Raw genomic sequence first — 14,766 nt, forward strand, 5'->3', positions numbered from 1 at the left:
CCAGTGTTGACTCAAGCTGCCGCCGGAGGCGTCGATTGTTGTTAGTCCGACGCGCCACCTGGGCAGTGCCTGGAGCCTAAGCATGCTTCAGTAGGCGTTTTTTCCCATCTCGGTCTCCGTGTGTCTCCGTTGGCGCTTTAACGCCATACGAACTAGGCAAGCTCAGAATCAGATTTTATTACTATGCATATAACCGTTGTTATTATAGAGAACGGAATATACAGTAAAGGTGCGGGTTTCGGAGTCGGCGACTGAATTGTCTATGGTGTAGGGGTTGAGGACGGACTTCGGGATGAAAACAAACTTGGAGGATTTATTTTACATTATATACAGAGAGGTGACAGTCAAGTAACAGTCGTACAGTCATTACGGGCCGGCAGCAACTCGGACGCTGCGGCCCGCGGCAAGAAGTTCGAGAGAGGTGAATCAGGGAATGCTCTGGTCTCTCTGGAATGCTTCTTTTAAACCCTTCGAGGACTGGAAGTCGCGTCATGTTCGGCCAATGGGAGAGTCCGCTCAGATGACGCCATTTTCGGCCAATGGTTGGCGCCCGTGTCGCGGTGTCACACCCGGCGGCTCTCTGCGGTCTTGTCTTGCAGACTTGCAATGTGCTTCTTCAAAGGCGAAGAAGGGGCTCCATTGTCCGAGGGCTCACCTACTCCCGGCGGTAAGGCCCCGCTGTGGTAGCAAATGCCTTCTTCAAAGGCGAAGAAGGGGGACGCTTGGGCCTTCCCGGTACATCACAGCCGTCCGGTTGTCACGGCGCATTACAGCCGTCTTGGTTCGAGACCCCCTTTTCTTCCAACAGTGCCGGGCTATCCCCTCGCTTTCTGGAAGACGAGCAGTGAATAGTTCCCCGGCGGCACACGACCTGGGGCACCGCCAGCTTGTTTGCACCTGTCTTGCCTCAGGAATGTGGCATCCCTGCTTCTGCATTCCTCAGTTAGCTGTGCTGCGATTCGATGTGGTCTGGGGAACTCGAAGTAGCCTCAGGAAACGGCGCCATATCTAACAATGGTAGACACGAAAAGAGAAGTAACGAAGCAATAGCAGCCGCAGTGAACAAAAAAATTAGGTATCAAACAAATCAGAATGGGATCAATTATCAGAACATACCAAGGCATCACGAGAAGAACGCATTTACACAAAGAGGTTCATAATGAACGAGTAAATAGAAAAGTTAAACTATTTTTAGACGTAAAAACACAACGCAATAGCAAAGACAACTTGGACTGTTTTAACTATTCCGCAGGTAAATCGAATATAATGTCCATAAAGCCAGCAACCAGCTAGCACATCTAAGTCTCCTAATCGAACGTAGCAAGTCGTAATTATTTTAATTAACAATGAAAATGCAAACGGATGCATTATATAATACATGCACAAAAAATAAACTATGTTGCGATTCGTCTTACGCAAGATAAACCTCAATTCCGTGATTAAGGAGTGTAGTACGTGTCGTTAACTTCAAAACAAATCGCACCCAGTTCCAGAATGAAAAAGCGATGAAATGAGTATATAATATAATATAATATAATATAATATAATATAATATAATATAATATATATAATATAATATAATATATAATGAGTTATAGTTTACATTGCCGCAGTTCGGGATTTGGGCAAGATGAGGTTCTTGTTTCTATCAAACCTTGTAAAATAAAATGGCGGTGCCAAACAAAGACCAACGGTTCACCCTTCTGAAACTATGGGTGCGATCTTGTACGCGTCGTTCCAAATAGAACGGAGGCGGTCCGTTCCACCGAGCCGCATACGATTGGTCAATTTGAACCGTGACGAACGCCATGACGTCAATTGTGACATGATTATCTGCTGTCAATCATTCCGTGTCGTCTGCTATCGGAGGAACGCAACGGAACGGACCGCCTATTTCGTGACATAAAGAACGGACCGCCTCCGTTCGATTTTGGAACGCGCACAAAGATCGCACCCTATGTCTCTGGCATTGTCATATCTGTTTCTAGATTGAAATTGCTGCGCATATCATTATGATGAGCCGTCAGCGCGCCAGGTTGACGGCGAATTCGCTTCTTGATTAATTACTTCGCGGCACGTATCGCAATTTACGAATTGCAGGTGGTTAGTTTGCACGTATCCATTTGAAATGAATCTCCAGAATAACACCTGTTTCTAGATCTTTTCGCAAAGTGGGAGACAAAACACATCGTCGTTTCAGTTACTTCTGTGCCTCAATGCATAAAAGAGCATTTTCAGTAAATGGAACGTTGCATTTTTTACGGCATCTGATGTCGCATACCTCCAGAGTGGTGTCATTTTGGAAGTTCATTCCAAGTGGCTACAAGTCCTAAATTGCAATATGCAAGGTAATCATCTATTATGTTAATCAGTGAACGTTTCTAATTAGTTGAATATGTGTTTCGATTTCTCGTGCATGTAATGTCCGACTCTATGAAAAACCCAGCTCAAGGACTAGCACTATGTTACCTGCAACAGGCCACCTTTAAAAACTCCGTAAAATACGTACGTGTTTATCCTGCTTCGATCTCTTGTGAGATTGTAGCAGTACTATTTTAGATACCTTCACTAGCCATGTTCTGATCGAGTGGCATTGACGAACGCGGTAAACGGCTGTATCCTTTTCAGAAATTAGGGTAATCGACTCGCGCATGTGAGATATCTGCCTGCTTATGTGGGCGGTGAAGCTGTACACACAAGTGTTGATTGAGGATATAAATAAACAAGACTTATTTTTTTCACTTCTTCCTGCACACTACATTTTTTATATAGAATAACTATTTCCATCTTTTTTGTGTGTGTTCTCGTTTTCATGCCTGTCTTTTAACTTTCTCATTCATGGCCAATCCCCCAGTGTGGTTATGCGCCACCATTATTCCGTACGGCGATAGCAACTGGCCTCTCTTTTCCACCGTTGCAGGCGATGATGATGACAATGACCTCAATCCTTGGCGCATGGCCATAAAAGTGGATTGGCCAAAACCTGACTGACGCTAATTGCGTATGCATTTGAAGCTCAATAAATGAAACGAACAAGAGCAGAAAAAACAAGTGGAGTTTGTTGTGCCCCTTCAGACGGCAGCTGCCAACCTGCACTTGTCCTTCGTTACGTCCGGTTGAGTTCAGGTTACATAACCTTAATGATAAAAGACGCGAACCCAATTCTCTGCCCGCAGAAAATGGTTTATTGTTAAGTCCCAGAGCAACACATGGAATTCGCGCGACGACGTCGAAGCGAAGAGCCTCGCGGTACAATTACCATGCAATAACTCCACTTTGCAAATTGCTCACACACTCTTGGGGAACGTTTGAGGCACTTCGTTACACGTAAACGTAACGACGGATCAGTTGAGACTCCTAACCGCCCCCATGAAAAGCGCCTGCATGCTCACTTTGTCCCAAATGAAGAACGCGAACGGGTGCTCGACGCGGAACGCAACGGGAGGCACACGTCGAACGCTTGTCGTCTTCCACCTCACACGGACCGACGTGACGGCAGCAGCCACAGTGCCTTCCTCGCCAACTTCCACCGTGGCCTTGTGCTTGACGTCGGACACCGCCAGGTCGTTCCTGCCGCTGATGCCCGAGAAGTCCGCACCGTCGCCAAAGGCGCTTTCGAGCCCCAGCCGTCGGAGCGGCTTCACGAGGTCGTAGTCGGTACGCAGCTCGAACTTGGGCAGCCACAGCTGGACGTCGCCCCGCGTCAGGTGGTTCGCGATCCTGTCCACCAGGCCGGCTGTCAGGCGGGCTTCGACCGCCGGCAGCCCGGTCCTGCTCTTCGGAAGCACGATGACCATGCTGAACCTGTCTCCCGCGTAGGGGACTTCCAAGGCCCTCGCCTCCAGTTCGTCCACCACGGCGTACCCGAATCGCCGACGAATCGACATGGTGGCCACTTTCACCGCGTCTCGACCGTGGTTGTAGAAAGGTAGCGGCTTGGTGTCCCGCGCTCGGAACTTGGTCGCCCACGTCCCGTTGAAGTAGACGGCGTTGATGAGAAACGCGGCGGTGTTCATCGGCAGAGCCTCGTCCAGGAGCTTCGGGATCTTTCCCCCGGTCTTCTCTTTCACCCATTCGTTAATTTCGGCCGTCGCTCTGGAGCCGTCCCGAATGAAGTCCACCGACCTCACCTCTGCTTGGAAGTACTTGACCACGTCACTTCTGTACTGGTCCAGGATCTCGAAGTCCTTCTGGATGAGGACCGTGCTGGCTATGTCCAGCGTGGCGTTTGCGGGCTTGGTCTCGAGGAGCGACTTGTACGCCGTTAGCACGACGTCCCTGTCGACCGGCCCGGCGTCCGAGAGTCCCAGAACGGAAGACAACTCCTCGAGGGTCTCGCCCCCAGCTCCGGCGTACAGCATTCCCAAGGCGATGCTGACGCTCGCGGGCGAAAAGAAAACGTTCTGGTCCGCCGTCTTCGAACAGAGTTCCTTGAAGAGCGCAACGCCGAAACCGTTGTTGGCCCGAGCGTGCCGAAGTTCGGCATCTTGTGCGCAGCTTGGAGCTAGGAATGCTCCGCACAGCAGGACTGCGGCAACGACTGAAGCCATCATTGAAAGCGCCTGTGCTTTCGAGCGATGCGAGGTGCTTCACCGGCGAACGCTTATAAGCAAGCGCGGACTTTCACATTGTTTCCTTATCACTGCCCGTGACAAACATCGCTTGAGGACACTCCACGAGTGAGCATGCGGGACGCCCCGTGATTTCCGTTATCGCCTTGTCCGGGGTCCTCGGGTTTTTACGGATAGTTGTTCATTCATAGCACCGTCAAAAAAAAAAAAAACACTGATTACTTTCTGCACGGTCGAGGTATCGAACTGAGTGTTTCCCACGAATTAACCGCGCAATGTCGTTGCCTGGCGCAATTGGAGAGCACGTGTTTCGAAGTCACGACAGCACGAATACTTGGTCGAGTACACTTCAATCCACATGTTATTTCAATGCAGCGAGTTGTAAATTATATTTTAAAAAAACAAATCTCTCAAGGTTTGCATCGCACACGGTGAAAAATGGGGGGGTATTGCGATTGAGACAAATTTAAACTAGTGCTATAAAGTGTCGGGCTTCGTAAAAAAAAAAAGCGCGACTATTGCCTTCTCCATTAATTGTGTTGTCAGTGTTCGACTAGCAACTGCTAGCGCCCGCAAAAATCTTTCGGCTGTTCGGATGCCACGACTGGACGTACCGAATTTGTGCCCGGGGTTCTTATTTATTTATTTATTCATTTATTTATTGAGTGACTAACATCCCAAAGGGAGCCTGTGGCTACGCAGGACACTGTCGTAAAAGGTTCCGGATTGTATTGAACATTTGAGTCCTCAAATGGGCGCCTGAATGTAAGGTACATGGGCGTTTTTGGCATATGATATTTTGGGCAAGGGCAGCTTCCGAGCGTGCATACCCAACTCTCTCCCACCTATTGGACACGTCATCAGTGACGCCACAATTGCGTCGCTTTGTTTTTTTTTCTGATTTGAATTGAGTAGGACGCTCGGCAACCGATAGCGATCGAAGCGACACCGTCGATGCCACCGCGGGCCATTTCAAATTCCCAATGGAGGTAGGTACACGGAGTTTCCGCACTCTGGTTTGGTAGGAAACTTCAGCTACCTTCACACGGGGGGCAGGAGGGGGAGGGCAGCGCTTCAACACCAGGAGGTGGGAACTCCGTATTGGACCCTTTTCGCGGAGCAGTTTGTTCTAGAGAAACGAGATGGCGCTTTCGGCGGCGCGCCGCACGTCGCCTCAGCGACCAGCGCACGAATACGAAAGCACTACCGCTTCCACCTTGCTTCTGCGCGATCAGCTGTCGGAAATGGCACTGAGTTTTCGATAACGCAGTGTGCTCCAATCGCGCCGGATTGAATCATGTGGATTGGAGACGTGTGCAGTGGTTGGCTGCGAAAAATAGCGACTGGCATATCAAGGAAAGGTATGAATCCGCGTAGCCAATTTCGCGGACCGCTGCTGCACCTGCCCGCACGTGTTACCGGAACTTCGATCTGTACGGCTTTCTTCGAGATGCAGAAATTTGCTCATCCGCCGGCGTTGTAACGCTAGCGTTCAAATAAAGGGCTTCAGCCCCGGGACGTCGGCATGAGTGAGTCATCATCATCATCAGCCTGGTTACGCCCACTGCAGGGCAAAGGCCTCTTCCATACTTCTCCAACAACCCCGGTCATGTACTAATTGTGGCCATGCCGTCCCTGCAAACTTCTTAATCTCATCCGCCCACCTAACTTTCTGCCGCCCCCTGCTACGCTTCCCTTCCCTTGGGATCCAGTCCGTAACCCTTAATTACCATCGGTTATCTTCCCTCCTCATTACATGCCCTGCCCATGCCCATTTCTTTTTCTTGATTTCAACTAAGATGTCATTAACTCGCGTTTGTTCCCTCACCCAATCTGCTCTTTTCTTATCCCTCTCTTCTTATCCCATGAGTGAGTACGGCTTGTTAAACACTAACAGAACGAGTAGCGCCGCTTCCTGTCATAGCAAGTTTCACGCACCTTATCTACACACATATACCCCAACTGGCCCGGAAACTTACGCCCACTCTATCGCCAACGTGTCAATAAGCGAATGGGCGCGCACTTGAATACATGCGCACCATATACGCAAAATAAATGACGGACCACACCGATAGCGCACGAATGGTCGAAGCTGAATGTTTCGCGAAGGTCCACAAGAGTAAGCGAGTTACTAGCGTTATTTGCTACAAAGTGTTACAATGCACAAAACGGCTACGTTTCAAGCCTTCCGCGCACCACGAACAAATATATCGGAGCTGTGCACACCCGCGATCGATTAGGCAGATATAATCAAGATAGTGACCGCATTAAGGAAATTTACTGAGTAAGAAACGCGACAAGCCGCCGCTTCAAAATGAATGAGGAGGAGAGACACGAGGAACCCTGCGAGACTTATTATGAAATAGCCCATCGGTATCGCTTGAGGCGTCGCGCGCTCCCACCACCGGCCAAGCAACTCGACAAAACGCAAGCGGTCGCGTTTCGGCGACTTCAGACAAACACATACCCACACCCAAAATACATTAACAAAATCACAGGGGGCAGGGAAAGCGACAAACGTAGGCTCTGTTCAGAAACAGGAACACTCACACACATAATGTGGGAATGCACCTCGCTCCCGTTCTCTCATCCCCCGTCAGCAGCGAGACTGACTGGACAGCCTGGCTCAGTTCCGGGGACGTCGACCGACAACTTGAACTGGTGGACTGGGCGGAAAAGGCCAAGCAGGCCCAGGGCCTTACTTGAGCCCTAACCCTCAGCCACGTCCCTCTTTACCCTTCCCCCTTTCAATAAAGTTTATCACCACCACCACCAAAATACTTCCCAAATAAAGAACGAAGAGCAAAACACACTAATCCTGATTCAATTCAGGAGAGGAAGGTTTGAACAACTTGGAATACATATTTTGTCTCGATAATAAAACAAGTACCATATACGCTGCTCGCACCGTTTGGACATAGCTCAATCCGCTTCCAAAGCGCTTTTGCATGTTCTCTGAACCTGTGGCGAAAGCTTAGTGTCGTCCACCCAGTCATCGTCTACGATATTTCCCGAAACATAGATTTGCTAAGCCGCACAGGCGTAATACACACCTATTGTAAACACGGAGGCAACGAATGTAGTAGAGGCAAACAATGGATGCGTTACCACGTGATCAAGCATAGCAGCGTCCACGGGGGATCGCCGCGTCAAGGGTCAATACCTCACGCGAGCCGTGTCAAATCATGTCGCAATTACGCCAGGCCACGGCCGCGTCTCGCCCTTATCTAGCCCGGCCGTGGTTAGGCCTACAATCAGCGCCAATTTAGAGACCTTTAGCTTGTCCGCTTTTCCGGCAAACGGCGGTGGCTATGGCGGATTGCCGGATGGGCGGGGCCGTAAACATGAGCGACCGGAGCAGTGCAGCCGCCTGGTGGCGCAGAGCCCAACCAGACAAACACTGCTAAAAATGCAGCAATCTGCTATACTCTGCTTCGCTGCTGGTGCAAACCTACCGTAGCGGCGTAATTGTGAACACGATTACGCCGCTGTCGAAAATTTACTCCAGCAGCTAAGCAGAATATAGTAATTGACTCGGTGTTTGTGTGGTTCAGCTTTGCACCACCAGCTGGCGCCACCAATCTGGCCGCTCACGTTTATGCCCCCGCTCATCCGGCAAATCACCCACGCTTGCCGGAATACTGGACGCACTAAAATCCTCTCATAGAGACTTTTAGCTTGTAGGCTATTCCGGTAAACGGGAGCGGTTTGGGCGGATTACCGGATGGTCGGGGCGTAAACGTGAGCGGTGAAGCCACCTGGTGTTGTAGAGCTCAACCAGACAAACGCATAGCTAAAACTGCAGTAACTCACCATATCCTGCTTGGCCACTCGTGCAAATTTTTGGCAGCGGCGTAATTGTGAGCACGATTACGCCACTGTCGAAAATTTACGCCAGCAGCTAAGCAGAATACAGTAATTAGCTCTGTGTTTGTGCGGTTGAGCTCTGCGCCACCAGCTGGCGCCACCAATCTGGCCGCTCACCTTGACGCCCCCGCTAAACCGGAAAACCGCCCGCGCTTGCCTGAATACCGGACACGCTAAAAGTCTCTATTGTCTCTCCTGGCGGTGCACGGCGTAAAACAGTAAATCGCAAACAAATCAAAGACAGCGGTGGCGTCACGCTACCCTCCTTTCGCACTCTGCCCGCATCTCCACCGACGGCCCTTTCTTCGCTTCACCGGCCTCCACGTACTAGCGCTGACCGCTGCCAGCGGCTAGTGACCTTGTATATATAGCATATACAGGAACACTAGGGCTAATGTTTTTACCTACACTTCGTGCAGGCTAGTCTAGACGAGTGTGGTGTCGGGCAGAGGCTATGACGCTGCGTGGTGTACTTGGCTGGCTGGGCTGTAGCCAATCAGAGCAGACGGCGCGTCGTCTTCTGCATCAGCAGACTAAACGCGCCTGACTCTGCACTTCGCCTGACTTCGCATTTAATGGCTGCGCATATGACCTTGACTGAAATGGAACGTCAACGTACGATCTTCCCTTCATCAATAAATATAGACCTCTAGCGAAATACATCACGAACGCGCAGTGCACGAAGGCTTGCTTCTCAATGGGTATAATACAGCGTGGAGTCTGAAACAGCCCGCACCATCCGTGAGTAAGATACATTGAACTTTTTTGGAAGATTAGCTCACCTTAACCTGTGACCTCGGCCGCGTCTCGCCCTCTATCTAGCCCGGCCATGGTTAGGCCTACAATCAGCGCCAATTTAGATACTTTTAGCTTGTCCGCTTTTCCGGCAAACGGCGGTGGCTATGGCGGATTGCCGGATGGGCGGGGCCGTAAACATGAGCGACCGGTGCAGTGCAGCCGCCTGGTGGCGCAGAGCTGAACCAGACAAACACTGCTAAAATGCAGCAATCTGCTATATTCTGCTTCGCTGCTGGTGCAAATCTGGTGGTGGTGGTGCTGGTGCTGCTGGTGCAATTAACCTCACGGCAGCACTTCGCTACCGTACTTGCAGCGAATATTCGCTGGTATTCGCCGTCGATATATCAGCGCCGACGGTCAGACAAAATGGCGCCACGCGTTTGCAACGCCAGCCTGCTTATTTGTAGTCTGCTGCCTACACTCATCGAAACCGCAGCGTAGAAAGTGTAGATTTCAAGCTACACTGCAGCTATAAAAAATGGCTTCGTATAGGTTGGCGGAGCTACTCCTTTCTACACCAAGTGAAAAGAATGGCGACTTCTTGCACTAGAGTGACTTCCATCGGTCAGGAGAACGCGGAGGAGGAGATCTGGAGAGAAAAGGATGGATTAACAAGATTTGGCGATATTACCAAATTCTATCAGAATCGGAGGCGAGTATTACCACCGCCTCACACTCAACTAAACAGAGCTGAGTCCGTTACTTGGAGGCGATTACAAACAGAAACTCATACGAGTCCAGTGCAACTAAAAACTTTCTACCCCGCTATATACGAGAGCGATATGTGCGAGCTATGAAAGTCTGTTAGAGCCACCCTTCTACACATGTCGTGAGGAAGTGAAATATATATCAAAATAAAATGGCAGTCTCCCCGGAAAATCTACGGGCGCGGTGGTCGGCCGCGCTGCTCAGCTCCAGGACCAACTCTGGGCCGTCCAGCGAGCCATGGAGGCCGCACGGGAGCAGCAGCTCCCAGTGGCCATCTATATAGGCGGCCCCAGGCCCGGGCCTCCCAATGGGCGGATGCCAAATGAAGTTATGACATCACACCTACTACCAGCGACTAAAACATCTTGATAATTTGAAAGTAGCGACGCCCTCTTCTCCTCGGCGCTCTCCTCCTCGATCCCCCTCGCCCACCGGCTGCGCACGGCACGCTTTTTCTCCTTGGCTTCCGCGGACAGGCCGCAGCATTCGCTGGAGGCGCATGATTTTAGGCCAATTTCGCGCCTCAGTTGGTGCAGTGAATTTTGAAAAGTGGCGATAGCAGCATCGAGAATGCTGAGGGTAACGTTCATGAGGAGGTTGGTTCCTTCTTAAAGCCGTACGAGTGGGGCATATTGATGTAAAAGGAGCTTCGAGGCGAGTTCTATACAACAGACTTTTTTTTTTTCTGCCACATGATGGGATGCTTTACTTTGTGCACCTGATCTAGTGTTGCTTGTGGCCCATGCCTCTGTGTACGGCTCTTTATTTTTTTTGTCTTGCATGTGAGCGCAAGTGCACCGCAGGTATTATATTCAGCGTACCTTAATATAATGAATTAGTCGCGAGCGCATCGTCCTTCCATGCGTTTGTCTCCTCAATGTGAAAGTATCTTTTGCGCTGTGGTCTCCAAACTAAACAGGACGGTTGCACAAATTCAGTGCGACCAAGCGTGCGCGATCATGTGAACATCTCCTGCACCTTGACTGTATCCGTGAGAAAACCAAATAATAATCGTCACCCGCTCAGGCGAGCGAGGCAGCCCAATTGAAAGCAAATTCAAGGACTGAAAAAAAAAACGCAACGTGAACTAGCTAGCGCGCTGAACCGCAATACCGCGGGCATACTTGCTTGCCATTAACTTTTTCAGGGCCTACATTCATTGTATCTAAGTCACTGGCGCACGCATCGAAGTAAGCTGGAAAGGGAGCTTCTCCTCAAGCCACTATTTCGACTTTCAGTAAAACAGGCAACGGTATCTTAACAATCACGATAAGTGTGGCCGAGACTGCATCTTCGCACACAATTGTTCACAGTGGAAAACAGAACATGCAGTGCTGTATTTCCGACTGAATAACAGCTGACGACGCACGAGGTGATCGAGTACCGGCAGAATATTTAGTATACTGAGGACAAACCCATTTTTTCATGCAACGTACACGAACTGTCGCAGCAAAAACGCTGATGAGCTGGCCGGAAGAATTTTGAAAAATGCAGCGTTGGGGGATGCTTCGATACGGGCGATAAGAAAGGAGCCTTATCTCGCAAACAACGCTGTACTCTTAAGGAACAGAGTTGTTTCGGCCAATGTTATGCAGCCACTGCTTCCTGCGCAAGCCGTCGCGCTTTTCTCGCGGTATCATAAAAAAGACTGCATTACCGGCTTCAGGCTTCTCGCTGCAGTCGCATGCGCTACAGCACAGCATACCGCTAGCACTACGCCGCAGGAAACACAGCGTGCAACGTTCGCTGCGCAGGGCCGAGAAAAATGGCGCCAACGAAAAAAGAAAAACACAAGCAAAAACGCGGGATCCGCGCGTTTCCTACGGCAACGGCAGGGAGACCAATCGTCGCGCAGAAAAAAACAGGCGCGAATCCGTTTCCCGCGCAAGGGCTGAGGAGGAGTCGAGGAGGTCGCGCGGCGGCGGCAGAGTTTCAAAGTGTGGCGGCACTGTCGAATTATCGAGGGACTTTACCAGCGACAGGAAACCAAACACAAACCTTAGTTTCACTCCTTGCTTTGAACACATCAAACGAACTGTACGGTAAACGAAGCTTCCATCAAGCAAGAGTCGCAAAAAGAAACTGAGCTGAGTTCGTCTGCAGTTTCCGCGGCTACGCGGAAACGCTCGAATAACGGAAATGAAACGCGTGCTGTACAGAATGTCGCTTACCTGTCATCTTTTGGGAGTCGAAAAAACCCTGGCGTAGAGCGCAGAGCCGCACAAGCGTTGTGATGCCCCAACATGGACGTCTCGTCGTTTGATCCGAGATCGTCTGCTTCGGTCGTTTCTCAACGCCCCGCCAATTCGGACGGTTCCGAAGTTTCTTACGGTCAGTCTTACAGTGAAAGCAGTAACTGTTGCCAAAGCAAACGAATACGCGCACAGCACTCACAGCAAGTACGAGCACGTACGAGCGGCTAAGTCATCTCTGGTCAGCTGAGCTGGGCATCCGTCAGCAGTCGCTGGACATCATCAATGCCGGACTGACTATCGAACTGAGGTGAGGGGGAAGAAAAAGCTCTTTCGTCGTTTATTTCACGCTGTAAAAGTTATTTTAGTTTATTAATGCATTAGTTATTAAATAACACTGAAGCCATGGCAAACACAAGTGATACATCTTGATTTACGATATTTATAAATTCATGACCAACAGATCTTGCGCGCCCGTTCACAGACACACTGCGCCATCGGACGTGAAGGAGGAAAACTAGATTTTTGTTTTCTAAGCAGTTCTATTTTTCCCCACCAGGCGGTAACTTTTGAACGCGCAGGTTTTAAGAAATTGGTGAATTTTTATAACTTACAACACAGTTAAGCAAAGATAAAAAGCTGAGCATGGTGGCAACTGCCATCACACCGTTTCAAAGGGGACCCATGGAGACCCTCCTACCTTCCATCCATCCATCCAGTCTTCTGTGGTTTCGCTATGGTTCCTAGCATCGTGGCTCCTAGTTGCGCGATCTGGCCGCCTCTGGAAGCGGCACGCGCGCTTCAAGAGATCGCAGATCTCGCGATTCCGCTGCATCTGCGGCTGATTTTTATCGATGGATCGAGCAGCCGCGAGTCTGAGTATGCTGCCTTTTTCCCCGGACTTTGGAAGCGACGACAACGCAAAGCAGTCCGGAACAACTGATTACTTTATGCCTAACCGCTCGCGGTTCTGCTCAGTTCAGACAGAGTTGTTCTAGCTGCGCACCAGGCTTGAAACGTAGCTATCTCATACATTTTAATACCTTGTAGCAAAGATGAAGAAGTCCGAGGTAACGAAGCCACTCACGAGCTCGACCGAGCACTGTACCACCGGGCAACTCTTGAGCAGCCAGTTCCAGGGATCAAAGATAACATTATCACGTACAGGGGAATCGTAGATCATTAAAAGGCCGTAAGAATCTTTTCACCTCCGCATGTGTCCCTCTGTGGAGGACGCTCGCATTTGGCGGCGCCTCCAGGGAAACAATTTTACATCACCATATTGGATCTAAACTCAGACGAGAGACTATAACGACGCCCTCTGCTAAATTTGTAAGGAGAAAGGTACGCTAGACCACGTAAAATGGGAGTGTGCTGGCTCCCCAGGGGCCAAGGAAAAGATTGACAGTAGAGAAGCCTGGGAGGCCTTTCTCCAGATCGAGGCTGATGACGAACAGCGTCGAGCAATCAGTCTTGCCGTTGAGGCCGTGAACACTCACCGTCCTCAACGCGCGGGGACTGCTTAGCCCCCCCTACCTGGGTGTAGGCCAAGAGGCGGGCACCCCAGCTCGGTGGAATAATGAAGTTTTCAATCAATCAATCTGTCGCTAGTGTCTGGAGGGTGCATGCATTCAGTGTGTATATATAAATACATATATTGCTGTTCTGCAGTTCTTAGCGGCATATTAGCTGAATTGTGTTTAAATAGCTGTTTTATATTTTGTTATTAGTCTACTATTTTTTCTCATTGCTATACTGCTTTGTTTATTAAGGCACAGTTTCTTGTGCAAGTTGTCAAGTCTTTGTCATTTCAATCCTTGTCATGGTTTAGCTGCACTAGTGAATTGTGAACAAGTTTAAATTGCTTTGCGAAGTTTGAATTTTCTCATTTGCTTCACAGCCGATAATAGTCCACAGGCCTCAGCTGTAGAGAGATTTGTTTCTGGGTGCAGGTCATCGGATTCCGAGAAAGATGTAGCGACTGCTGCATAAGATACTCCAGCATGTGACTGAAGCATCGGTGTAAAATTCTGGGCAAAAGCATTTTAACTGAAGTTTAAGCACACGCACTTGGATGGACACTTCCGTAGCATGCTTCACGATGTGAACAAGTGATGTGTCACATGCTAAAATTCACTACTGCCATGGTGATAAAAGCTTTGCCAGAGGTATTACACTGAATTACATTACATTAAATTTTCAGTACGTTTAGCTTTGAAATACTCAATGCTCGGAATGACAGTCTACAATGATGCCTAAAAATGTATGTTCATTTACTGGTAGTTCTACAACAGGATCTACTACTAGCACTCTCTTTTGCATGAATAGAACACGAGTTTGTATTTTCGGTACCACACTTACGTACTTCTTTCAGGGTACTTGAACTTTTCGCTCACACACTGTAAGGTTACAGGACTTGTAACCCATCTGTACATCGTTGACATACACAGAATATGGTCGAAAGTAATGATGCTCAGAGTGGATTCACCTGGATGAATTGGTCACATCCGTATTCACCTATTTAGAGCCGGGTGAAAATTTCTCGTAGCGAGTTTCGGCTGTACTGCCGCATCCCATGCTAAACTACCCAGCACTTTGCAGAACTCTACTTTCCAATCTGCAAAATAAAG

The 14,766-nt window shown here is 49.5% G+C and overlaps 1 protein-coding gene across 1 annotated transcript; it reads right to left on the reverse strand.

The window, feature by feature from the left end:
- Window positions 1–3,157: 3,157 nt before the first annotated feature.
- On the reverse strand, window positions 3,158–4,776 carry LOC139046843 (iripin-2-like). The gene has a single exon (XM_070520755.1). It carries the CDS (start codon window positions 4,551–4,553, stop codon window positions 3,345–3,347), a length of 1,209 nt encoding a protein of 402 aa, XP_070376856.1. The 5' UTR covers window positions 4,554–4,776; the 3' UTR covers window positions 3,158–3,344.
- Window positions 4,777–14,766: the final 9,990 nt, after the last annotated feature.

This window comes from Dermacentor albipictus, chromosome 6, assembly GCF_038994185.2.
Source record: "Dermacentor albipictus isolate Rhodes 1998 colony chromosome 6, USDA_Dalb.pri_finalv2, whole genome shotgun sequence".
In the NCBI taxonomy this organism is placed as follows: Eukaryota; Metazoa; Arthropoda; class Arachnida; order Ixodida; family Ixodidae; genus Dermacentor; species Dermacentor albipictus.

Coding starts and splice junctions, on each gene's coding strand:
- LOC139046843 (XM_070520755.1), bottom strand. CDS start 4,553: ATGATGGCTTCAGTCGTTGCCGCAGTCCTGCTGTGCGGAGCATTCCTA.